This window comes from Manis pentadactyla, chromosome 2 (assembly GCF_030020395.1).
Source record: "Manis pentadactyla isolate mManPen7 chromosome 2, mManPen7.hap1, whole genome shotgun sequence".
Lineage (NCBI taxonomy): Eukaryota > Metazoa > Chordata > Mammalia > Pholidota > Manidae > Manis > Manis pentadactyla.
The window spans coordinates 17,040,849-17,068,727 of record NC_080020.1 but is presented as its reverse complement, the minus strand read 5'-3'; the positions used below and the strand labels follow the sequence as shown (position 1 = coordinate 17,068,727).

Here is a 27,879-nt window from a genome sequence, read left to right as displayed (position 1 = left end):
GGTGCCCCATGTCCCCTGGCGCTGTCCTGCAGGTGAAAAGCATGGCCCTCCTGGTGCCTGTGAGCAGAGGGCTACTGATAGGAAGCACCCTGAATTTAGAGCCCATAAGAAAGCAAGTCTTGATTAACCTGGAGGACGGTCCTGATGAAGGAGGTGACACATCTTTAAAGGCCCTGCAGTCCACTGGTTTGCTGGCTGAGCCGAGGCATGGAGCAGGGGATGGAGCTAAGGAAATGTGTGTCCTTCCAGTCCAGTGGCCTCTGGGTAGGCACTGGGGCCCAGGGAGCACTGTGGGGTCCCTGAGAAGCACCTGCTGCCCCAGCAGGCTGGCCCCAGGGGTGGAAAGGGCAGAAAGGGGGGCATGCTGCAGGTGCCAGAGGGCGGGAGACATTTGTCAGCCTTACCAATACCGGGGTCCATGCCACACTTTCAGGAGGTAGAATAACTAATGCAGGACTGGCAGAAAACCATCTTTGGAGAACTTTTGCTGGGTGAATTTTGGGCTGTCAGAAAGGAAAGAGAGAGGCAGAGCAGGTGGGCTCCCTGGAGTCAGGAGCCACCCTGGGCGCTGGGCCTGACCCTGGAGCAATGAGCACAGACAGACCTCCAAGCAGGCAGGGCGCAGAGCAGAGGTGCGGCAACAGCCTTCCCACCATCAGGGAGAACTGGTCCCTGCGGGCAGGCCTGAGCCAGGAGGGACGCCTGTACAGAGGGGCATCACCTCAGGGGCAGCGGGAGGCTCAGAGGCCCTGAGCTCAGCAGGCAGGACTGCTGTGGCCCATTCTCACCATGGGAAGATTCACTCAGATGTCCTATACTTTAATTTAAATAAACCCTAAACTTTTAAGTTTAAATTTTAAAATACATAGAATGTAGAAGCTGAGGGGGTGGGGTGGGGGCAGGAGCCTGTGTCTTTACCGGCCGCCTTCCCTTCACATCCAGGCCCGTCGTCTTCCACAACTCTTCTTGCCACGGACACACACACATTGCCACTGGCTGCACAGTAGTATTTTGCTGAGGCCTCAGCTTTTCCTCCTGGACACAGTCCAGGTCAGCCACAGCCTGAAGCAGCCCAGAGCGTTTTCAACATCGTCCCTCTGAAGAAAAGCTTCTAAAACCACCCACCTTCTAACTGCCTGTGAACAACAGCTTTGAACATGCTTTTTTTTTTCAGAATGCACAGTGGGCTCCTTTACAGAACGGGAGGGGGTACGAGGGTGGAAATGAACTAAAATTATGAGTTTACAGCCGTAGCCACCCCTCCCACTTTCCTCTCGTCGGCTGGGATCCCTGGGAAGCAGGCAGCAGTCAGATTCCTTCTTCCCTTTCATACTTCTCCCCAGTACTAGCCTGGGTCCGGCTCTCCCAGTTCGCATTAATCCCCAGGAAGCTCACTTCCTACATGTCCAGTTCTGAGAAGGAAGCCAACCAACACGAGGCAGTCCACGCGGGGCAGGGCACGTGGCCACCCGGGCAGCCACGCCAGCCGAGGAGCACTGCGGCGAGCACAAGACAGGCACGGACTCTCAGCACAAGGACTCTGCTCGTTACCGGCGTCACCCTGGAGGGTCCGGCCTTGTTCACACAGGCCTGTGACGCATGAGAGCAAAATCTGGCCACAGTTGGCATCCCTGGCCTGGAAATCAGAAGGCTAGATAAGGATGGCTAAGGGTGCAGAGTGTGGCCACCTTGGCAGGAAGATGCAGTCTGGGCAACGACCCCCAAACCAGACTGCTGGGAGGCGTGGAAGGCTGGCTTTGATTGGGAATAACGACTCACATCCTCTGGCAATTACAACCTAGCATTTGTTTGTTCTGATGTGTTTGTTGTTTTAATTAAAGTAAATTAAAATTTTAAAAAATCAATTTTCACATCTTTTTTGGGATAACCAGAGGTATGCAGTGTCTTAACAGCTAGGGCTGGAAGTCATGGCCATAAAGTGACCACGTGAGAGTCTTCCCACTAAGAAGCTGGTTAGAGCTGCTTGTTTACCTGCTGTGCGCCTGAGTCAGAGACAAAGACAGTCAGAAACAAGAGACAGAAAAATGTGGAAAGAGAAAAGACAAAAAAAAAAGTGGTAGAATACATCTCATTGAAATTAAGACTCTATCATTTGAAAGTAAATTAGTAGTCAATGTTCCATTAAGGAAGAAAAATGCTGCCAATAAAATTATGATGTTAAAATACTTTTTAAAAAGTTTTTCTTAGAACAGAAAACATCAAGACTCAAGAGCCAGTCTGGAGTGAGCTGGGAACTCCCCAGCTTCCACGTGCCTGCATGTCTCTCGGGGAGCTTGTGGAGTGCAGAGTGGCTCTGCGGGTCTGGGTGGGTGGTGAAGGTCTAGCCAGCCCCCAGGGGTGCCCGGGCTGTGCTCCAGGTGCTCAGGCCTCACTTGTGTGGCCAGGATGTGAGCACTTCAGGTCAGAGCTGAATGACTGGTGAGAGATGCAGCAAACAAAAGAGGACGCTGGATTCAGGGATTCAGAATCACCACCACCATCACCCGTAACAGTCACTAAACCGTTACTGCATGCTGGACGTGTCCTATGCCCTTTACACATATGACCCTGTCCGGTCCTCATCGCATCCCCACAAGGAACAGGTCTGCTGTCTCCTCTTACAGTGCAGATGCTGAGGCACCAGCTGAATCCCTTCCAGACTGGAATGTGGATCAAGCCACTTAACTTTTTGGGGTTCTGTCTCAATCTGTAAGGGCACAAATAACAATATGCCTCTCGTGGTTTTAAGATCAGATGATATGAAAATACCTACAAATCATGAGAAATGTAAGGGAAAGTACTTTGTACACTGAAATACTAAACAAACTGAAGTTACCAGTGAGCAGGTGACTCAGTGGCTCACTGTGCTAAGCTCCTAATTCCTGTGTTATGTTCTCATAAATTACACTCAACAGAAACCCTTGAATGCTTCTTCATCTGTTAACTTTTCTACATGATCTCTTGAGATACACTTTATTAACTGAAATGATTCCTCCTAACAGCTGGCATTCATATCTGAAGTAAAGCTCAACAACAAAGTTTTGGAACCTCAAAGGGTCCTGTTCAGATTCCACAGACCACACTCTCCCTGACAAGAAACTGGGAACTGAATTTCTGCAACTCAGGGCCCAAGGATCAGAAATCCAGCTTAGCAATTACACTGCTCAGAAGGATGAATAAAACCGGAGGTAAGCAACTCCCAAAGCTCATTACCACCAACACATCCCAGCAGGCTGGGAGTCTGCTGATCGCTCCATGATTCACTCCTGCTCACCTCCACCTACCTTACCTCAATGGGGCAAGAATTTATGGGCAGTACAAGCTCAGCTATTGTCTGGGCGAGAGTTTATCATGACAACACAACTTCCCTTATTGTGCTCATTAGCTTAAGAATATTGACTTAAAATCACATTTCCTGGCCAACAGGATCCCGTCGCCCAGTGACCTAATCATGGGCTATGCAACTGCTGCCAGACTTGTACAGCTGGCATTTCCAAGCCTACAAGGGCTGCCCCATCCCAATTCTGATGCCAAATTGTAAGAAAAAAAAATTGGAGTGAGCATTTATGAGCCAATACTGTAGGACCCTGCAACCTCGCTCCCTCAGATACCTGGGTGCCCGTCTTGCCCCTAGACAGTCCTTGCCCTTGCAGATAAATTTGTGGGCAATGACAAGACAGCATGTCATGGTCTAGGATGCAGTGAAGACAGGTGCACCTGATACCCAGCACTTTCTCTTTCTAGAAATGAAGCCTGTGGCTTGGCTCCCTATCCCCAAGCCCCCACCAGGGACAGGCCTGCACAGGAGCCTCCCCTACTACTCCCTGCTCTACCTGTCTTAGAATTTCTCTTTCATGCTTGGCTGCAGATATAAAATATGCCCTGCACTGCTGGTGAGGGAAATTGAAAACAGGAAAACCACAATGAAAATTAGTGAAACAAAAAGTTGTTTCTTCAAAAAAAAAAAAAAAAATCAGTGAAGTTGATAAAGCTCTAGCAAGACTGACAAAGATAAAGAGAGCAGACACATGTCACTTACACCAGGAATGGAACAGGGCCATCACTACAGACCCTGCAGCCACTAAAGAATCACTGACACGTACCACCAGCATTATATTCACATATTCAACAACTCAGAAGGCACAGATCAATTTCTCAAAAAACACAAACCACCATGACTCAGTCAAGATGAAATAGACAACCAGAATGTTCTTAAAACCATCAAAGAGGCTGAATTTGTAATTAAAAGCCTCCTGAAAAAAAACAAGTATCCAGGTACAGATGCTTTCATTGGCAAATTCTACCAAATATTTAAAGAAGAATTAAAAACTATATGCTTTCTTTCAGAAAACAGAAGAGGGAAAACTTCCTAACTCGTTTTATGTGCTATTACCTTGGTATCTATGTAGTATTACCTTGGATTCAAAAGGTGAAAGGAAGAGAAAGAGAAGAGAGAGGGAAAGAAAACTATAGACCATTATCTCTTCTGAACTTAGATGCAAAAAATACCATAAGTAAATCGAATCCATCAGTGAGTAGAAAGAATTATACACCAGAACCAAGTAGGATTTACTCCAGGTATGGAAGGCTGGTTCAATCTGGGGAAATCAATCAATGTAATCTACCATACCAACAAAGTTAGCAAGTGGCAAAGCAGTTTCCTGCTGCTCCTTCGACATCTGAATCAAGACACTGCCATGGTTGGGTGGAAACGTAAGCCATTATTCTGGCCAGGCTGTCTGCCTGTGCCACTCCAGTTCATACCCCAACGTGGGGACAGGACCGTGAAAATGCATGCTTGGATTAGATCTGAGCAGAGCTGTTTACACATGGACTACAGGCAACAGTACCCCTTTATCCATCCACTGACCCAGCACCAGGGAAGCCAGGACAGACAAGCAAGCCCATGTCTACACAAGACCTCAAAGGCTCTGGAACCAAGTTGCCTCGTACCTTTCCCACCCTGAAAGCAAACAACTCTACTTTGGATCAAACAAAAAGGCTCTGCCAAATTTCAACTTGCTTTGTGAATCTAGAAAGTAATGAGCCAGACGGACCCCTGGTGAGTCCCGAGTAGGGCAACTCCAGCTCATCTCAACCCATCATGTTCACTCCATCAAGGCTGAGCCTTGGGTGCTTCCTCCACCCACGAAACCCACTCCAAAGAGAGAATGGCTTGGAGAGAGAAACTCTACAGGATCTTTGGACCTTCTGAAATTAAAATATATGAAAATCTTGTTTTTACTGTAAAACTTCCCTGATTCAGCAACTTTTCAAATTTAAGTTGCCCTTAAATCTTTTCCAGTGAACTTGGAACACTGCAAAATTTAAATTCAAGTTCAACTGGCTCTGAAATTGTGAGTCAAAGGGGTGTCATTTCACCCCAGCACTGCTGTGGCTGGGCACATGCATGCAGGTTTGCACAAAGGTGGGGCTCCAGAGGTGTTTCAACCTCTCCCGACTCTCCATATCTCAAGTGGACACAGACCATAGGCCGCCTAGGATTTCCTTCAGGAAATTCATGTAGTAAAGTCAAGAATCCTTAAGCCAACTCGCCTAATGAACAGAAACGCTGATCTGCTCTTCCTGGGTAAAGATGGGGGCAGAAGAACAGTGTGCCATGCATCTGTGCTGGGGTCCAATGCCTGTGTGCTGGGCATGTGGGGACAGGAGGTGCAGGACAACCTGGATGGACCATCCTGGACCAGCACGGCTCTGGCCAACACTGAGCCCTAGAGCCTAAGGAAGCAGAAGCCCACAGCAGTGGCTTCTCTACCTGGGGACACAGCCAGGAGCAGGGAGCAGGTGCGCGTCCAGTGGCCTCCCCTGTTCGGTCGGCCCACAAAGGAGCTGCCTCTGAGCAGTGCAGGTGAGGAGGGCACAGTGCTGGCCACCCACCCTCCCTCCCTCCTCTCTCTCTGCAAGCCCAGCGCCTGTGGCTGAAACACCTGGCCTCGCTGTATCCTCAACAGGGCCTGGGGGCACCTGCAGCGCTGGGCCCATCCCACCCTCGCCCCAACCTGGAGGGAGAGGCCCGCAGCTTCCAGACCTGCTCAGTTCTCGCTGCCTGGAGAGCGCCTTTATTTCTTACAGTGAATTACCCTCTAGACTTCCCCTAAAGGTGATCCTCCGGGTTCTCTTCACATGTTCATCACCTTCTAGTTTCTGTGGCCTCTTCTCGTTTTGTCAAAGCCACACTGTATTGTGCTGGTCTGTACATTCAGCTCCTTGAGGGGGCTCCAGGCACATGTGCCCCATGGCAGCCAGTGCAGAGACACCGACAGGCAAGTTTGCTTTCTCAGGTGTGCCATCCCTGAAAACCAAGACTGAGAACAGTCCTGCCAAACACTGTTTGCCACTAGCCCCTGGATCAGGACAACCAAAAGGGTGAGCAAAACGAGGCAACAAGACCTCCCAGAGCAGCCAGTTCCAAGACCCCCCCTGCCATCCTCCTATTCCAACCAGTGAAGGAAGGCTCTGGACTCCTCGCGGCTCTTCCCAGAGCAGAGCTTCCAAACTGCAGTCAGTCCCGCTTTGTGGCCTAAACGATTCTTTGTGTGTGTCTCCCACCCAGTGTTCATGCACCAGAATCTCCATGTTTCTCCTTGAGTTGGTGCACATCTTTCAGATTGGAGAAAGCAAGACTTAACTCGGGACTTTTCTTTATTTCTTCAGGACAGTAAGATACCTTATAAATCAAAGTAAAAATTGCCTTAAGACATCCCATAATACTGAATTTTTCTTGTGGTCTATTAAATTGCTCCTCTACTCTAGACAAGTGGAAATACTGTAAGTAGATCTTCAAGGGGTGCTTTTATAAAAGTTCAGTGTTTCTTTTAAAATACTCTGTCAGTGATAGACATTAAATAACATTCTACAGTTATCAAGAAATTAAAACTGCAAACTTAACAGTGGTGATTCCAGCACTATATCTTGAAGGTAAAGGAGTGCTAAGTGGATTCAGATGGTGGGGACACAAAACTGCAGCTGTTGTGTGCAAATGGCAGTCAGACAAGATGATGTACCTAATAGGGAAGCGGCCAGTCACCAGTTCTGGGAGCAGGAGGGTCACATACATCATGCACTGGGAAGGGAAAATACAATGCCACAGGCCACTTCCTTGTTCTTGTCTCAGACTGGGATCAGCAGGCACCCACCAGAGTCAAGACAAGGAACTGTGGATCCCTTCCAGGAGCAGACGACTCAGCCCAGGCTCCCACCTCCTCGGCTCATGCACTGGACAGACCTCACTCACCATCCTGTGTTCCCATAGCATGACTGTGGGCAGAGTGTGGTTTAACGCAGATGCTGGGGGAGGCCAGAAAGCCAGGGGGACCCAAACTGGACTGTCTGAGCCCCAAACCCCAACTCTCCACTCCAAGTCCCAGGGCTGCTCTGAGGTTCCACTAGGCACCAGGTTCCTCATACAAATGTTGGTGGGAATGCACACAGTGAGTGGTTTTTTAAGTCACGTATCAAGCCTTTTAGTGAAATGCATGAGGTTAACCATGCCAACAAAAATAATTCCCTATTAATATGTAAGACAAGCATATTCATTTAAGGGTTATCCATTGTTTCTTCCTCAAGTGTTTTTTAAAATAAACTGAGTTCCTTTAGAGGATACAAGTTTACTCAAAATATTATTTTTTTTCCTCCCCCAAAATTATAACAGTGGGTAGAAAATCTGAGACTGTGAAAATGAAGCATATCACCCAAGATAATTATGTGGTAATGACTTGGAAGGGGAAGAACGGGAGAGGTCGGTTGTCAAACCCACATATCAAATGACTGTCACAGGAATCCCTGAGCCATACAAGTTGCTATGTTATGTTTCTTCATGGCCTTTGTTGACTGAACCTGGGAGGAAGGCCTGCCCTCCACCTCCAGAAGAGCAGGACCGAGCACCACCGGCTTCCCACCCCCACGCCCCACTCAGCCTGCCCCACGCACCTCCACCAGCCTCCAGGCCTCACTGATGACCGCGTACTGGAGGCGATTCAGGGCAAAGCCGTCCACTTCCTTCAGGACTCTGACTGGGGACTGTCCGATCTTCTGCATCAGTGCATGGGTTCTGGCCACCGTCGTGGGGGCCGTCTCCGGGTGTGGGACCAGCTCGACCAATGGGACGAAATATGGCGGATTCACCTTAGAGAGGGGGGGGATGGTCAGGACAGCCCTGGAGTCGGCGGTCACTCTGGAATGGCCAGACAGAGCAGCTTTACCTTTGGAAAGGCTCCTTCACATGCTGCATCCAAGGACAAGAAACTCGAGAAATGAAGTAATGACAAAGCAGAGAAAAACAAAGAACGTGAGCACAGAATTGCATGTTTTGCTTAAAGACAAGACTTCGCAGGCTACCGCCTACCCCAGCCTCCTCCGCCTCCGCCATCATACAGATTCTGCCGTTCCACCGTGTCAGTGTTAAAAATGATTGGCAGCATCTTCCTGAAACTTGGTATTTCCTTAATTTCTCCGTGTTGAGCCTCTCACATCTGCTCCCCGATCAGATCTCACCTAGTATCCACAACCGCGACATTCTCATACCGTCTGGGGCAGAAAGGGTCTGGGGTGAGTGGGCCTGATGGAAATGTCCACCAAGCACCACATTTAAACTCTTGGTTTGCGTTTTCTTGGTTTATCTTGAAAGGCCATTCTTGAACATTCCCAAAGAGATTTATCATATGGCCAAAGAAGATGCTGCTTGGTGGAACCTGACTCACCTCACCCCTAACCAAATGCACTACAGCCGGCTATTCCCCAAATGGTGCTTTTGCTTCCTTCCAAGTACGGGTGAATATTGGCAGAGACTTGTATTTACTAAATAACTACGAGAAGCATACATTTTGAAATGATTTCTACAGGAAAAGGGAAGAAAAATTTGTTCCTCCAAGAACACTGACTAGGAGAGGCGCTTGTCCACACACAGCCCCTGAGGTTCCTTCTGCTCCTGGCCTGCCCTGTCTGCACTCCCGCAGCCCTCCTAGAAGTAGAAAACAAGACAGAAGGGCATCTGTTTTCAAATCAGTAAGTTATAAATCAATGCCTCACCTGAACCACTGGTCTCCTACCTAGACTCATTGACTTCTCATAAAAATGTTTAGCCTCTGGTCTTTTTAAAGACCAGTATTAAAAGAACTGGAAGCCTATCTACCTCGGATAAATTTAACAGGAGGGTTTGTCCAAAATAATCCAGTCTACCATCGCAAAAGTGGAATTCTCCCTCTGAGTAATTTGTTGTATGTCTCCTGCTGTGCCCAGTGGCAGGCCCTGGGTTATGGCGGTAAAGACCTTTTGGAGCCAGAGGAAGATGTGTATGCTCCTTCGTCATTATCATGTGTGTTTTTTTCTCCCTGTAATTCCTCTTGAGAGCAGCTGTGATACGGTACTCATATTCTGACCTCACCGGACCACCCGTCAGCCCAGCAGTGTGCACTCTGGCTTAGTGGTGGATTTTGTTTTGCTCCCTTGTTGTAGCACCCATGCAACACAGCAGAGAGATGAGAGGAGAGGAAGAGACAGAAAAGATAACCAGAGCAAGTGACTGCTACAAAGGCAAAGAATGGCTGTGCTCCTGAAATGCCCTTCTGTCTGACAGGGATACAGGACTGGCCTTCAGCTGTCGGAGCCTATGAGGAAGATTGAGAAACATGTCCTCAAGAAATGGGAAAACACACACACAAGAAAAGGAGGCACCTTCCTGAAAGGCTCCACCAGCTGGCCGGGCTCTGCGGGAGAGCAGGACTGCGCTTTGCCGGAGGCACAGGGGAGGACTGCATGGCCTGGGGGCCCTGTGAGAGCTCAGGCCGACAGGGCGGCACAGCAGGGGCCTCTCTGCATCCGCCTCCGTGAATAGCCAGCCTGAAGTGGAACAGGGCCTGGGAAGCATGTGATCTTGGCGAGAGCATAGCGAATCCAGCACACGGGCTTAGTCATTTCCTAGGCAGCAGGTTAAACGAAGTTGAACTCAGAGAGGAAAGGCAGGCTGCGCCTTCTCCCGGAGGACAGTGGCAGTGATGTGCAGCTCACTCACCCACCCGCTGGGGCTGGGCTGCTGTGCTCCAGCTCGGGGCAGTTGTTCTTCCTCTGGACAACATGGGTGGAAAAAGAAGGGGCTTCTTGTTTACAACTGGTTGAGAGGATTTAACCCCTTGGTATTTGCCATAATTTATGAAAGTCCTTCCGTCAGCCCAGCAGTGTGCACTCTGGCTTAGTGTGCCCCTCCCCGCCCCCCCTCACCCCCCATCTTCCTGACTTGCCCTCAAGAGAGAGGAAAAAGCAGCCCCTCCAGGCCACGGGAGTCTGTAATCTGAATCAGGCAGTGCTGTGCGGCGTGCGAGGGACATGCAGACACACACGCTCGATGAATGGCAAACCCGTAAATGCAACATTCAGATTACCATCAACATGAGGGCAGGTGGTTTCAGGGCCGGGTGGGGAGTGAGTCAGAAGAGGCTCAGGCACAGGCAGAGTGCTCGGACGGGGCCCTGCAGGCCCCTTGCGCAGGCAGGGCCGGACTTCAGTCCTGGACTTCATCACAGTCCATGGCTGACTAGTAACCGGGGTTAGAGCTGTGCATTTGGAACTGCTTCCACTCGAGACTGTAATCCCGTGATGAGCAGACGTGAATCCTTCCAGGGCAGCCTCATCTACAGAGCATCTGTAAGAGGCAGGAGCGGCACCAGGCATGCCCGGTGGGAGAACGAGGCCTATCAGCTCCATCAGACCACCCCATTCTCAACAGAAACAAGGAAGAAAAGGGGAAAAGCTTTTGTAAAGTGTGGCTGAAGCCATCAGTGGAAAACTGCTGTTCTGATTGATTGCTACATAGATTCTAATTAACAAGAGAGACTCTAACCCAACTCAACTTCCAGACCATCATGAGCAAACACCTCCCAACCACCCAATGGCCTGAGCCTGTCTACACCTCTACAGGGAGCCGGGACAGACAAGGAGAGGCAGCATAAAACCAGTGGGGAGAAAGAGTGTCAGAGACACAGGGAATAGCCAGCCATGTTAACACTCCTCCAGACCTGTCACCTTTTCTCGTTTTAGTCTGTGAAGCCCACTCCAAAATCCCATGTGAACCACCTGGACTGAGAGAACATGCCCACCTAGGAGGGATTCCACTAGCCACCACTGCTGAGATGACCTGAAAACTGGAAAAGGTGCCCAAGAGAATGTGTGTGATGTCGAAACCTGTTGGCTGGTGGCTCTTCCATGGAGGGGTGGAGACAGCAATCTTTTGCAATAGCTGAATATCCACTTTCAGAGGCATGAACAGGCTTCCCTTTCCTTTATCCCATTTCCTGTCCAGGCAAAGAACCACGGGTGACCAAGCCTGATGCTGATGGCGTGTGGGTATGTGAGCCGACACGCGGAACCTCTGCTCTCTGGCCTGTCGCTCCTCAAAGATTACAAACAGCTCTGCGTTATTTAGGCACTGCCCATCCAGCTCAGGCTGACTTGTTCTAGATGTTTTGTTCGCTGCTCTCCTAGGGGCCAGTGGAATGACCACAAGGCAGCCGCAGGAGCAAAGAAGAAAGAAGGGATCAAATTCCAAAGACAGTCCACTTGAATGCTTTGATTTGCTTTAATGTCAGTTTTGGTTTAAAATAATTTATAAAAGTAATGAGAGATTAGTTTTTAAAATAAGGTAGGACTTACTTTGACTATGCTGTTTGTCTTTATTGGATAAATAAAAGTGAGCATCACTGTAGTGGTATGAGGGGAGAAGTGCCACTGTTCTACAGCTCCGTGGTCAGAGGCACTGTGCCACGTGTGGCAGAGAGGAATGTGAATAAGGGTGGTCTTGCCCATCATGAAGTTCAAGTTGAAGAGATATAGGAAAAGTCTTGGCAAAGGACTTAGGAGATATTTTCTGAATAATTTGATTTGGTTGTTTTTTAAAAAACTAATTTTGATGTAAAAGCACTGGTTAGAAATTGGAAGCTTCCAAGCAAGAGGCTCACACCTGCCATGGAAGCAATCAGGTAACAGCTCAGGGAGTGGTTCACAGCTCCTGGGAGCCCTCTTTACAGGTATGGGAATGTCACAGAAGCAAGGACATGACATACTTGGTGGGGCTCGCTGTTTGGATGCTTCTGTTAAGGTCCCTCTTGGTGCTAATTTCACCTGTATATGAGTGGTAACTAAATGTTACTGGTGTCTTCTATGTGCTGTGGGTCCAAGTCTCGTTTTATAACCATTCTTCACACTTTCCATTATCCATCAGTCTGAAGACACCTGGACATGCAGAACCACACACTGACAGACCCAGGATGTCCCTCTTCTCGGCATGTAAAATCTGGCAGGCACCATACCTCACCCTTTCTCTTTCCCTCCCTCAGCAAACCTCCCCACTCTAAACTACTTTTGCTCAGAAAGCAGACTTTCTCTGCCCTCAATCCTACGGCCCCTAGCCTCACCTAGGCCCCGGTCACTCACGTGTAGGCGTGCTGCCCCAGGTTCTGTACAGGAGCTGGCCCCTCTCTACATTCAGTGTAGAAAGATGTTCAGATCACGCTCCAAAGGAAGCATTCCCATCGCCGCTCAGCGCTGCTCTGCACAACTGGCCCCAGTTCTTTGGAGTAACTCCTATGATTCTCCACAACCCAACTGCCTCCAAGCCTTCCAAGGTTCTTTCCTTCTCCCCAAGTGTGCGCGCCCCTAAGCCGAGCTGGTCTCCTCTCAATCCTGCACAGCCCTGTCAGTTCCTGGCCAGGGTCTTGCCTTATACTCTTGCCCAGCCTCACTCTCCTCCCCGTCAGTCCAGCTGGATCCAGCCAGTCTGGTGCCCACTTCTCAGTGTTCTTCTCCCGCCTTAACCTCGGATGGCCTGGTAGGTGGGGGGTGGTCATCATCATGTGCAGTCAGATTCACTATGGCTTTGTAACAAAGTGAGTCTTTCTGTCCTAACAGTCTGTCCTGGTTCTCCAAGGTCACGCTGAGCTCACAGTCTTCAGATGTGCACGGAGTGATCCTCGAACTGATTCCCCTTTGAGGGAAGGGGAGTTAACACATTAATGTCAGAAAGGTTTAATGAGGGCTTGCCTGCCAACATGGAGCTCACTGTCCAATACTCCTCATCAATTACTCCTAGTGGATAAGTTTGCTCAGTAATTATAGCACATAGGTGGAAGGGAACAACAAGAAAAAGGAGGGGTTTAAATCAGGCTTACCCATCCAAAATCTCAGGAGTGGGACCCAGAATCTGCATTTCAGCAAAATGAGTCCTACTACGGATTGTATTCAGTAAACTACACAGTACAAGTGACACAGCTACAAAAATCCTACTCAATGGGTACATTTTTTAGTATAACACTTTTTCCATGGTAGAATTATCTGTTCAGTAAGTCTCTCTCCTCAACTAGACAGTGCTACTTGAGGGTGAAAGTCTGCAGGTATTGTTCATTCTATTCCATTATGCACTGCATATGCAGATACAATCCAGGGAATTTTTGGATAAAAGTCTTTCTAAAAATGCACCACTCTCTAAATACACTAAAACCATTGACTTGTGCAGCTTGAATTGTGTGGTATGTGAATCATAGTATCTCAGTAAAGCAGTTAAAAAATACTAGTGAATTAATAAAAAAAAGTGTTGCTCCTGAAAACCAGAATAGGATACAATTAATTCTCAAAGTTTAACATACTCACAGGATGGGCCACAATGCATTGCTTTACATGCGCCAGACCAGCAAACAACTTGGAAGGTAGGAGACAAGAGCTGGAGCTGCTTAAGACAACTTTATCATCGATGATTTGATCTAACTGAGCAAAAATCTTCTTCTTCAGTTCTAGGTTTTCTGGAACACATTCCTGAAAAGGACATATTCAAATTACTACTCATGATCACTGCACTCAGTCAGGCCTCAAGCAAAGCACTTCATGTTTGATTCATTCCAAAAGTGAAACAATTAGAAAATCATCAGCAAAATTAAAAAAAAAAAAAAGCTGCCAAAAAAAAAAAGAGATAAATCTTGATAACTCTGGAAACTGGGTGGTACATATATGGGAGTTGTATATTTTGCATTTGTGTGGGTATGAAAATTCTCATAATAAAAATGTCTGTCCCTACTGCTAACATCATACTCAAAAAAGCTAAAAACTTTTTAAAGATCAGGAATAAAAGACAAGAATGTAGATTCTCACCACTGTTATTCAACATAGTATTGAAAGTCCTAGCCACAGCAATTAGACAAGAAAAAGAAAGGAAGAAGCACTCAAATTGGAAAGGAAGAAAGAAGTAAAACTGTCAGTATGTTGACACGATACTATATATAGAAAATCCTAAACACTCCACCAAAAAGCTATTAGAAAAATTAATTCATCAAGGTTGCAGGATGCAAAATTAACATTCAGAAATTGGTTGAATATCTATATATTAATAACAAACTACTAGGAGGAGAAATTAAGAAAATAATTCCACTTACAACTGCACCAAAAGAATAAAATACCTAGGAGTAAATTTAACCAAGGGGGTAAAAGACCTGTACTCTGAAAACTGTAAGACACTGATGAAAAAAACTGAAGAAAACACAAGTAAAAGGAAAGCTATCCCATGCTCATGGATTGGAAGAATTAATGTTGTTAAAATGGCCATACTACCTGAAGCAATCTACAGATTCAATGTGCTCCCTATCAAAATATCCATGGAATTTTTCACAGAACTAGAACAAATAATCCTAAAATTTGTGTGGAACCACAAAAGACCCTGAACAGCCAAAACAATCTTAAGAAAGAAGAACAAAGCTTGAAGTATCACACTCCCTGATATCAAAATATACTACAAAGTTATCATAGTCAAAACAATATGACACTGGCATGAAAAAAAGACACATAAATCAATGGAATAGAGAGCCCAGAAATAAATCCACACATATATGGTCAATTAATATATGACAAAGGAGGCAAGATATAGGAGAAATGAGGGAAAACTGGACAGCTACATGCAAAGGGATGAAACTGGGCCACTATCACATATTACATACAAAAATACATTCAAAACAGATTAAAGACTTGAATGTAAAACCCAAAACCATAAAACTCCTAGAAGAAAACATGCAGTAAACTCTTTGACATCAGACTTAGCAATTATTTTGGACCAGTCTTCTCAGGCAAGGGCAACAAAAGCAAAAATTAACAAGTGGGGCTACATCAAACTAAAAAGCTTTTGTCCATCAAGGGAAACTTTCAACAAAATGAAAAGGCAACCTACTGAATAGGAGAAGATATTTGCAAATCATACATCCAAAATATATAAAGAACTTAATTTAATATCAAAACAACCCAATTAAAAAATGGGCAGAGGACTTGAATATTTTTCCAAAGAAGATATACAGATGTCTAATAGACACATGAAAATATGCTCATCATCATTCATCATCAGGGTAATGCAAATCAAAACGAGATACCACTTTGCTTCTGTAAGATTAAGATAGTCAATTATCAAAAAGATTAAAAATGACAAGTGTTGGCGAGGATGTGGCAAAAAGGCAACACTTGTGCTCTGTTGGTGGGAATGTAGATTGATGCAGTCACAGTGAAAAGCAGTATGGAGATTCCTCAAAAAAACTAAAAATAGAATTACCATATGATCCAGCAATTTCACTTCTGCATATCTATCCAAAGAAAATGAAAACACCAACTCAAGGAAATATATGCACCCCTATGTTTATTGCAGCATTATTTACAATAACCAAGATATGGAAGCAACCTTAGTGTTCATCAATAGATGAATGGATAAAGAAGTGGTACATATACACAATGGAATATTATTTAGCTATAAAAAGAATGAAATCTTGGCCATCTGTGACAACATTGATAGAACTAGAGGGTATTCTGCTAAGTGAAATAAGTCAGACACAGAGAGACCAATATTGTATGATTTCAGTTCTATGTGGAATCTAAAAAAACAAAACAGAAAAACACAAACAGACTCATAGACACAGGAAACAAACTGTTAGTTTCTAGACTGGGGAGAGGTTGGGAGATGAGAGAAATAAGTGAAGGGGATTAAGAGGTATAAACATCCAGTTATAAAATAAATAAGTTATGGGGATGAAAAGTATAGCATACACAATATAGTCAATAATAACTTTGTATGGTGACAGAAGGTAACTAGACTTATAGGGATCATTTTGTAATGTCTAAAAGCATTGAATCACTATGATGTACACCTGAAACCAACAGGATATTGTATGTCAATTATACTTCAATTTTTAAAAGTCTGCCAGCTGAAAAATCTTACAATAAAAAAGTTTGCCAACTATAGGGGTCTGGATTCTATAAAGAGAACACGCAATAGCACCTCAGGCAAAGTGCTTTAAACATCAATAGTCATCTTCACCACTTATTTTCCCTATCTGTTCTGACCATCAGATCAACTTATCTTCAAGGAAATATCTTATCTTCATGAAATGAACAAACATGCTACATCCACAATTCCCCAAAGGCTTCTTGAGAAACCATTTCTAATTGGAAAACCTTTTGAAAAAGACCTTTGTTTCTAAAAGTCTAGAATTACTTTAATAGGGGTAAAAGAAGAGGGTAGAGAGGCAAATTTGGATTAAATACTGCAGATAACACCCGCTCTGAAACTCTAAGCACAGGCAAAGCTGGGGTGGGAGTGTGGCGACGTTCTCGCACATCCCGAGCCGGCTGGTGGTGGGGCACGTCTCCAGGAATGCGACACACACGACGGATGCTGCCCTGCTGTGGACGGAAGTGGGACGGGAGGAGGATTCTGCCCCAACAATGGGAACAGCAGAGGCGTCCTTCCCCTCGTGCCACCAATACCTCTGGGAAATCACGCCAGGGTTATGCCTGCCCAAGAAGGGTCCCAGCTACCTGGAGGGGACAGGCCCCTGCAAGGGGAGACATCAGGAACTCCCAACATTCCCTGGTGAACTCAGGATAATTATTTTCAGTACAGAATCATCTGGGTGCTTGCAAATTCTCAGGAACCACCCCCGCCCCATCCCAGACCTACTGAATCTGTCCTGGGGATGGGGTCCAGCATCTGCATTTTTATCAAACATTCTGGTGATTTTTGTTCCTGCTTACATTTGAGACCCACTATTCTGAGGTACGGATCCAAAGTGTGGGTCATTAATAGTCCCACTGTGGGGTGCTACGAAATATATCCTCAAGGCTCTGGCCCCTCCAGTGTCAGGGCTCCTTCCTCTCCACCTCCTCCCGCTACTCAGGGACCAACCAAATATCCTCTGATTAGTATATTAGCACTGTGGCAGTACAAACAGTATTAACACTAGCAGATTACCAGAAATGTGCAAAGGTAGAAGTGCAGTGCTGACAAACTACTAGTAATTATATCAGAATTGCCCCTCAAAAATCAAGAAAATATTTTTAAGCTTGATTTAATAATATCTAGTAGTTAATAATTTCTAATGTATTGAAATCAGCTGTGTTCACATTATGACATGAATTCCATATCTATGTCATCTACAAGATTTTAAAAGTTCCTTTAAGCGTAGGGAGTCAATATTGTGTTTGTTTATGCTTTTAAGAAACATAATCAAACTATGTGAAATTTTATTAAGAACAAAGGGTCATATAAGTGCCACATTTCAAAGACAGAGAAAAAAGTAGAGTTATTTAAGAACTGTAAAGGCCATTGTATTCAATCCCTTTATCAGAAGGGGAAAAAGCTACAGTAGCTGGCTGGTTTTATTGAGTAATTCCTGGATCAGTTAAGTCTGCAAGTTGGGTTAAGTTTAAATGGAGCCTTGTAGTAAAGCCAGAGACTAAGAATGATGCAGATACTGTTTAAACTAATAAAAGAGTCCCAGTGAATAGCCTTATTGTGAGCCTGTCATGCAGATTCTCCCCTGAAATTCTATGCCTTTCTTCAGATTGTTTGATTATCAAAGAGGCAAGAAAACTTGAACCAGAGGAAACCCAAACCTGCCACAATTATGTAAGGGTTTTTAATGGCACATTTGAAGTTTTGTTGTTGTGTTATTGTTTTTAATATAACCCAACTGTGCTCAATTTTGGGAGCCAGGATTTGAATGCCTCTGTCCATGTCGAGTCTTGAGATCATTTCCGTGCTATTCATTCAGGAGCCAATATCCCTTGTCTGAGAAAGGGAGTTTGAAACACTATTAATCAGGACCTCCATCACTTCTGCGATTGATTACAAAGCTAAGAGAGGCTACAGTCATTCTCTTTGCCCTTAAAGGGCTGGGAGGAAAGGCAGGGAAGAATGTCAAACAATGAGACAACTGAGAGCCTAGTGCAAAGCAGCCTCGCTGTCTGAGCCACAGCAACGCGACCAGGTGAGAATATGCTCCTGAGCATTCTCAACTCAAAGCAGATTCTCAGGGGTCCTTTCTAGGGAAAGCCACAACAAGTGAAGTGTTAAAAAAATTCTATCACTACTGAACATAATTAGCTTGATCTTCCTTAATTAAACTGAAAGTATTTTCAAAAATAACTATTATTTGTGTTTTGTTTTGGGGTGAGGAGGAGATGCAACACACATTATTTTCTCATGCACAACCAAGATGATAGGTGTACTCAAATTTTGACAAAAAAAAATATTCTAGGAACAAGAAAAGCACAACATGACTTTCAAAATATCACAACTATTAATGGTACTGAAAAAGAAGTTTATTCATCTCAGGCAGTATCAGATAGTTAAAAGGTGGGGTTAAGTTTAAATACTCCTTTTTCCCTTTCTTGATAGGAAAAAAATGAATGACGGTGTAACTCGGGGGTAGAATCCCAGGGCAAAATACCTTTGAAACCGAAATCAGTCAAAGGGAGAAATAAAGTTTAAGAAACCCATCTATTGCTTGTAGGCAGTTGTCCCACATCCATCTTGACCCAGCTGTGGCAGCAGAGCTGAAAACTCTCCACCCCTTGGAAACACCTACTGATACGGAGAGGCACTAAAGCAAGATGAGAGATTCTGGGAATACTGCAATTTTGCCCACAGCCCACCCCTCCAGAAATCTCGCCTCACAATCTACTCGTTCCCCATCTTCCGCAACAGCCCCTGTGCGAGAAAACTGGAGCACTGTAATCAGACTAACAGCACAAAATCATAATCCCCAAGTTGGAGGATTGAGCTAGGTTCACAGTCCTGTGCAGATTAAGGCCATAGCTCCCCGAGTCCACAGGCAGGCAGTAGCTGAACAGGCAGGGAGTTCAGAGCAATCATCACACGACAGCTGCAGCCAGGGGGCACATCTAGGCCACAGGGACTGTAGGAGGAAATAACCTTAAGGGTGATAAGATACATGTTTTAATGACACTAGCACAGGCAAATCTTGTCCAACAGGTAGGATGCATGCAAGAAAGTGGCCCTGTGACAGGACAGTGGCAGGAGTGGGATCTCATCCTGGTCTAGTATACCAGACTTTCACCCCCTCCCAGTGGGGGTTACAGATGGATCAACATATAGGGCTACAGGAGGTACATGCACTGGCCATTAAGATAAAACAAACTTTCCCTGTAAGATGCTCTTACCTCCCAGACGTTTTGGGTACACTACCATGGTCTTTGGGGGTCACTCTGCTGTTACTACAGGAATACACAGGAGGCCAGTTTCCAGGCCTTTCCCCCAAGGTGCCAGAAGGGACAGCCTCTACTGATACATGTATTTAAATGTCCAGGGCCACGTCCACTCAACAGTGTTTCCAGATTTGAATGCAGTAGGGGCTGGCAGCAGGATGTTGCTCTGATGGCCATATCCTGGCTTCAGTAACTCCTCTTTGGTTTGCATATACAGTTGTACAGGAGAGGTAGCAATGTGTGCCAGCATATCCACAGGGCTCAAGGTTCCTTTTTGGGGCTTCTCATTCAAACACTGTAGCACTGTCCATAAGTGAACTGACTGACCAGCCCATGGACTTTTGGTGTCCGACTTCAGGCCAGATTTCAACAAACCATTGTTCCTCTCTATCATTCCTGCCCCAGTAGGGTTATATGGGTCATGAAACTTCCACTTTATTCCTAATTGCTGCACCCATCCTTGTAACACACGTCCAGTAAAGTGGGTGCCTTGATCGCTCTCAGTCACCTGCGGCAGGCCATAGGCTGCAAAGAGACGCTCCAGACCCATCTTGGTGGTTTGCTGAGCTGCACAATGTGCAGGAAAAGCAACCAATAGTCCAGTAGCCATGTCCATACAAGTCATGGCATACCGATATCCTTCTGATATGGGCAGAGGCCCAGTATAGTCTATCTGCCACCTGACAAGGGGTACTGGCCCCCTTACTATTGTCCCATGTTGCTGTGGGACAGGGTGTAAGTCCCTCTTAGAGCACACAAGGCACTCCTTCCAGGCTCTGCTGACTTCTTCAAAGGTCAGTGGCGAGCCCCACCGATGAGCTAAAGCCCACATTGTCTTTTGTCCCACATGTAACAAACACTGATGTAGCCACTGGGACACATTGGAGGCAGGCTTTCCTTCTAGCCAGCGCACCTGGGCCAATGTGTCTCCTTCATCATTCCCTGGGGAGGCCAAAGGCAAATGGCCAGTCACATGATATATGGTAACAGTCTTAGTCTGACCAGAGGTCTTGCCACAACTCTTGCCACCAAAGGGGCCACTGACCAACCATCCAGCTGGTGTGGTACCATGTCGGTAGCCACAGGGTTAAGCCCTGATAGACAGCCCAGCTGTCAGTGCAGACAATTTCTGGGGTGGGCTCCTGGGTGATCATGAGCCACACTGCCTGCAACTCAGCCCACTGGCTGCTCGTCCCCTCTCCATCCTCCATCCACATTGTCTGAGTCTTAGGATGGAATGCCACAATCCTTCACTTAGGGGGCTGCCCACAACTGGAGCCGTCTGTGTACCAAGCATCTTCAGGTATAGGGGCTTTTTCCTCCTCATAAGGACTCTCAGCTACCAATGGCTCAAAAGCAAGTTCTTCCTGCTTTCCACTGGTAGAGGTCATTAGCCCCAATAAGTGCTGGAGTTCTCCACTTAAGGGGCTGGGAGGGAGGGTGCTATGCTGCTGTAAATGTGTGCCCCATTGGCCAGTGTAGGCATCTGTGGCACGCCACTCTGTGGCCTCTGGGTCCAAGTCTTGCACCCACCCCAAGATGGGATATGGGGTAATTACCTTGGTCAGAGCTGTTCCAATGATGTGCTCCGTAGCCAGCAAGACATGGTACAAAGAAGCCAGCTCCTTCTCTATCAGGGTGTACCGGACCTCTGCTCCTTTCCATAGTTGTGGCCAGAATTCAACAGGTTGGTGTGTCTACTCAAGCTGCTGCCAAAGACCCCGTCCATAACCATCCATACCATAAGGGCTTCAGAATTTGTGCCAACTGCGGGATAAGCACTCTCCAGTGGCCAAAAAACTCTTGTAATACTGCCACAGTGGTAGGGGTGGGGACAGCCTGGACCTTTTCTATGACTGCTTCAGGACTAGTTTTACCCAACCAGACAACCTCCAAGAATTTTACAGACAAACCAGGTCCCTGAACCTTGGTGCTGTTCACAGCCCATCCTTCCTCCTGTAGATGTTGCAGCAGTCTAGGAACTGTCCCTTCTAAATCTGCAAGAGAATCAGACATGAGCATAACACCATCAATGTAGTGATACAGCCACACTGTTTGTGGTTTCTTCCATGTGGCCAAGTCCTGGGCTACAAGTCCATGACAGATGGTGGGGCTGTGGAGGTATCCCTGTGGAAGGACAGTGAATGTCCACTGCTGGCCTTCCCACATGAAGGCAAACCTTTCCTGACTTTCCTGTGCTATGTCAATAGAGAAGAAGGCATTAGCAAGGTCCACACATAATGATATGTCCCCAGTTCATGACTTAAGAGTGTCTGTAAGGGCCACTATAGAGGGGACAGCAGCATGCAAAGGGGGTGTGGCTTTATTCAATTCCCTGTAGTCCATGGTCATATGCCAAGAGCCGACTGGCTTTTTCACTGGCCACACTGGGGAATTAAAAGGACTATGAGTGGGCTTTATGATGCCCACCTTCTCCAGCTCCTATAGAGTTTCTCCAATTTCCTTGTGGCCCCCAGGCAATTTATACTGCTTAGTATTTGTCACCCACTGAGGTACAGGCAGAGCTACAGGTGGGTGCTTAGTATGTCCCCTCAGAACTTCCTTTACCACACGTACCCTCAGTCTGAACTCACCTGCAGTGGTCTCTAACCACAGGCCCTGCAGGATATCCACCCCCAAAATATATTCAGGGATGGGAGAAATGTACACGGTGTACTTCTTTGGGATTAAACGCCCTATCCCCAAGGGGATTTGGGCCTTCTTCACTCTCACTGCCTTACCCCCATGGCCATCTGTCACAGCAGGGGTCCCGGGAAAATGCTCAGGGTTGCCATGAACCAGAGAACACTCAGCTCCTGTGTCCATCAGCGCCAGGACATGTTGTACATTCACAGGGGACCAATGAATTGCTAATTCTACCTGTGGCCTCTGGTCCCCACAATGTCTCCCAAGGTGGGAACCTTGGCCCACCCTCTTAGTTGAACCACGATGCCCAATCATCCTCATACAGGAGTGAGGGCCCAGGTGAATCCTGAGTACTGTGCCCAGGAAGTCTTGCAGGGACACAGGCCAGACATAGGGATTTGCCTCCAGTTTCCGTGTCCTGGGCCTCAGTAGTTGGAACTGCTGCTCTGGCTTTAATTGGTGCCACAGTTCTAACAAGATCCTATTGGCCTGCCCATCAAGTTCTTCTTTCACTACCCCAGCCTTTAGCAAATCAACCCACACATCTGGGTCCTTGAGACCTTCATGGGGCCCCTTGCACCTCTCCTTTCAGTCGTAGCCCGTACTTCCCTCTGTGCTCTTATTGTTTTAATCCCCCCCAGAGTGTGAGTAGCCTCACTTATGGGTTGCCCTATGTGGGGGGCAGGAGTAGTCATTAGGGACCCAAAGAGAGATGCGAGAGCTGTATGGAGCACCAGATTTCTCATTCCTACCATGAACAACTCCTCATCAGACAGGGAGCTCCCAGGTGAAGCTGCACCCTCTATTGCTGCAGCCACTGGGGCCTCCCCACTATCCACAGGGAGGGTTCCAGGCATCTCTCCACATCTCTAGGGGCATCCCACCCATGTAGACAGATTTCAGGTTCAGAGGTCCTGCCGACTACTGCCAGGTGTAACTCTGGGAGAAAAGCCCAGGGCAAAATACCTGTGAAACTAAAATCGGTCAAAGGGAGAAGTAAAGTTTAAGAAACCCGTTTATTGCTTACAAGCAGTTGTCCCGCATCTCTCACAACCCAGCTGCAGTAGCAGAACCAAAAACTCCACCCCTTGGAAACATTTATTGATATGGAAATGCACTAAAGCCAGGCAAGAGATTCTGGAAATACTGCAATTTTACCCACAGATGGTATTATAGGAATGTCTTTTAATTCTAACTTACTTATATTTTTAAAAGTAAGTCATTTATAAACTTCAGTGTTTCATTATCAGCAAAAGGTACCCGTGGCAACATTCAACACATTATGACTGTTTTAGAAACAGAGCCCAGCCACAGAAAATCAGTCTACTGGATAATTCCAAGGTAAAGAAAGTGCTGGATCAGAACTCACATCTGAGTTTACCCACTTGCTCTGCAATGATATGCATTTTCCAAAACAAATTATTTTCATTGCAAAATGAAATTTCATTTTACTGACTTTTTAAACTCAATTCAGGCATTTTAGATAGAAAATTGAATTTTTAAGCTAGAAAATCTACATTTGCTAATGCAAATACCTAGAAGCCATCTTCAATGTGCTTTCCAGAAAGAAAGAAAACTAGATTAGAAAACTTGAGTACTTAAGGTATTTTACATGCTGTGGAGTAAAGCACAGATTTCCCAGAATCTCCCTTGCCTGGCCTTAGCTATTTACATATCAGTAAGTGTGTATCCTGCAGCCTCCAGGGCAAGGGCTGCAGAGAGGAAGGCTGTTTCTCCTCCCCTCCATTCCCAGTACATAATTGGTCTGGCACTTGTCAGTTAATGGGGACCTTTCCTGCAGGGTTCCTCCAGGAAAGGGCAGGAAGGGCAGGCAGGGAACTGAGCGCAAGCCGTGGCTGCAGAGAGGAGAGTACCAGGTGGTCTTTTGCAGCGGGACGGGGAAGAAAGGAGACAGTGTGCCACCCACCTAGCTGGGCCTCACTGAGAGCAATAAAAGGGTTTCTCCCAGCCTGCCCTTCCTTGACTGATTTCAACTGGTTCATTCGCCCCAGGCCAGGAATACCCCTTCCTCTGGTAGCTACACATGCAAAGAAGTCCTACCAGCTAATTTTAGAGAGGAAGTATGAGGCAAGATAAGAAAGATGAGCTAAAGTCCTATTGCAGTCATGGCAGAATGGAATTCATTCTCAAGGTGAAGAGGGACGTGATCTTTATTATAAAGTCTGTCTGTTAACACTAATTAAATATCTTGTTTCAATCCATCCAATCATCACCACTAGTTTCTCCTCGATGTTTCTTTGAAGAGCACAATCTTAAAAATCAGATTAATAGGCCACTATGTCTAGACTTCTTAAGAGGTAGACATCATAATTACAAAAAAAGAGACAAATCTTCTTGCTTTAGAAGAAATAGGGTATGTTAAGGAAAGGAAAGGGAAGGAGTACAAGTTTTCAATAAATATCATAGGCAATGAACTGTACTTTGCCCTTATTCCTAATCATTTCTTTCCTTAAAAATCAAAATTAAGTTTTCTTCAAAGCATATTACAAATCCTAAACAGAGTTCTACAATAATCTAGAACAAATTATACCCAATGAAGAGACTTTTCCCAAGTAAAAACCAGTGTTGACTGCATTTAGGAGTGTCACTTCCCTGGAATTAGGTGTCAAGGTCACCAGGGTTGAGCTCTGCTGTCAGCAGAGGGGCCCCTGAGCAGCCCAGGGCACACAGAAACTGAGGACACACCTGCATCACGTGCTGTCCTCATCATGTGTCTGTGAGGCAGAAAGACAGAAATGAGCAGGATGAAAAGGACACAGGGCCCCACAAAAATGACTTAGGAAGTTGATCAGATAGAACCAGAGACACAAATGACTTGGAGAGTTATCAGACAAAGGCACAGGGTCCAAGAGTGACTCAGGAAATGTCCAGGGTCTCCCCAACTAAAAAACATCAGAAGCACAGGCACAGCACAGCACCTGTCCTCATTTCACCAATCAGAACAAATCTAAAGAGCTAAGAGCGGTCAATCAAGGACCCCTCTGCCCTGCCACCACATAAAAGAAGCCTCAGAGTGAGCGTCAGGCGGGGCCTGTCTCACTTCAGACAGGCCCTCTCTGTTACTTAACAGAGCGCATCAAAACTGACTGCTGTCTTGACTTTGTTCTCTTGTCTCACTATATCTGACTTCCCTGCGACACTGAGCCGCATTCCTTCCTCCCTAACATGTCTATTCCCATCCTCATTCCAAACAGTTTTTGGTTTATGAAATCATTTATTTAGAATTAGGTTAAAATGCTTGACATGAAAAAAATAATACAATTAAAACTATTTCATTTAAGCCTGCAATCAGCATATAGTTTCACTGCACCTCTAATAGGCATTTCTCATGAGGAAGAATGAGATTTTAAATGCAAAGTTTCTTATTTAACAAAGTGCTGGGAATAACATGGAACACAAAATTGGAGAAAGATTCTTTAAGGCATAAGGAATGAATTTTTAAGAAGAAAATTGGGAAATAAGTAAGTTCGTGTGAAGGACAATCACATCAGTCTTTAAGACCATTTATTATCAGTAAGGAATATCTTTAAATTCCAGCTGACAACTGGAATTTTAAAGGACTACATATGTTATTTTTATATAACTTTCTAATCTCTATATTTGATTTGTGTGAAACGTATTTCCATCAGCAACCTCTTTGTTAATAATGCAGCAGTTCTCAAAACAGCAGCAGACCATTTGTGAGGTTTGGGAAAGAAAAAACATACAAATTAAAATGCACTCCTCTTGTTGAGAATAATTTAACTAGACAATTTTAGCCAAAACGCTTTGTTATTGCTGTGAATAAAACAACAATTTGCATTCAATATGCCAGATGACAACCACTGCTTCACGAAAACATTCTAATTTTTTTGAAAACTCAGATTTGTCAAATAGTATCATAAAACTAGTTTTACTTGTAATCATGTCCTTTTTGTTTGACTATAAAATAATGTCATGGTATTTTCAACAGTAATAGCATCGTCAAGTCTGTAGATATCTGTATCTTGACTTGTTTTGTCCAGAGCAAAAACAAAATGTGAAGCAATTTATGCCTACAGTTGCAAAAGTACAACACAGCTTTAAAAAGTTTGGAAGTATGCTACAAGGCAGTTTTTCTCATTTTAAAGCAATATACTTTCTCTAGTTGCTGGAACAGGAGGTTTGCAAGTAAAAAAAAAAAAAATTTAACTAATAATAGAGGTTTTCAAGTTTAGCTGGGCTTACTTTAAGTAGAATTTTATAACTTTTTAGAAGAAATTCAAATTATTTTTATTACTTTAAAAAATACAAATGATTATCTTTAAAAATGTACTTGTTTTATTCTGCTTTGCTTTGATAATCAGATTTTGTGTTCACCTCTTCTGGATTCCTTTCTTATCCACTCTCTCTTCCTTATCCATGTCACATAAGAGAACCAAAGTCTTACTCTTTTTTAAAAAGAGATTTATAATTTTATCTAAATAACAAATACTCATTTCATTTTAAGTCTGCTTTATTTTAAAAAATGGAATCAAGTTACTTTTTCTTTAATGGTCTTTAGTTGATCTTTCCTATGAGTCAGTAGTTGCTTAATACAAACACTTATGGTAATCTAGCTCCAATTTCTAGTGTAACTCTGGTCTGTGGCAGTTTGAGTGTACATTCATGGGGTCATACATGAATTATTGAGGGTACTATGACTGCCCCTTTTTATTCTACTCAACATTTGGAAAGCCACCAGGCAGTGTACTCCTTGCCAAACAGTGTATAAAGAGGCATGTCTTATCACTCCTAGGTCCTTAAATATGAGTCCTCCCTACCCCCAAAGCATGAAGTTTACTGAGAAGTATCAGAGTCAAGGGGAGGTATGGATCACTACCTCAATGATCTGCATTACCAGGCCGTGAAAAAGAGGTGCTCAGGCATGGCTCCATTTAACAGCTATCCTGGTATTTTATTTCCCATTTAGAAAAGACAGTAAGTGTTTTTGCATTTATACTCATATAAATGTACACATGTGATGAGAGGATTCAAGATGGCGGCATGAGCGGTGAAAGAGAGAAATTCTCCCCAAAGCTAATACAACTAATCCTAAAAGAGCAACAGGAAAGAAGGCTGTACCAGACTGCATATACCTGGAAAACAGAGCCAACCTCACCAAACAGGGTAACGTACCAAAGCCCTGATCTGGCAGAGCCCAACCCCTTCCCCCACCCCAGCTCATGGGCAAGAGGAAGAGAAATGGAGCAGGAAGAGGTGCAAGCCTAGGACTGCTGAACACCCATCCCTGGAGATCTGCTTTGGGAGCACAAACCTACATTGAATGGTACTCTGGAGATTAGTGGGGTTGAAAAGCTAAGAGAGGCGGAACACTTGGAGAGACTGAGATTCCAGCCATTTGTGGAGGACAGGGATCCACATCTGGTTGCTCTGGGACAAAGGAAAGGTGGGAGCTCTGAGAGGCTTCTGTTGGGAGCCACACAAAGACAACAAGATGGCCACAGTTCATGAGGTTCCTGCTTCACTTCCTGGAGATTAGCTGCGAGCCCGCGCGCGCCAACAAGAAAGCCCGCGCGCGCCAAGAGATACTCTTCTCCCCCTCCTTCCCCATTATCATATACCAATCAGAATGTAACTCGCTGCGCCATCCCTGCTATGCAGCCAATCCCCTGCTTACAAGTATCCTATGGCCCACTCTGCCCCTGAACACTG

General features: G+C 45.5%; 1 protein-coding gene across 1 annotated transcript in view; it reads right to left on the bottom strand.

Annotated features, from left to right (window-relative positions):
• Positions 1-27,879, bottom strand: part of CRYL1 (crystallin lambda 1) — a 155,669-nt gene that overhangs the window by 13,875 nt on the left and 113,915 nt on the right. Inside the window, exons 4-5 of the mRNA XM_036910155.2 lie at positions 13,657-13,818; positions 7,951-8,145 (exon numbers count right to left, since the gene is read on the bottom strand). Coding sequence (XP_036766050.1) covers positions 7,951-8,145; positions 13,657-13,818 — 357 coding nt within the window. The remainder of the gene's footprint in view (positions 1-7,950; positions 8,146-13,656; positions 13,819-27,879) is intronic.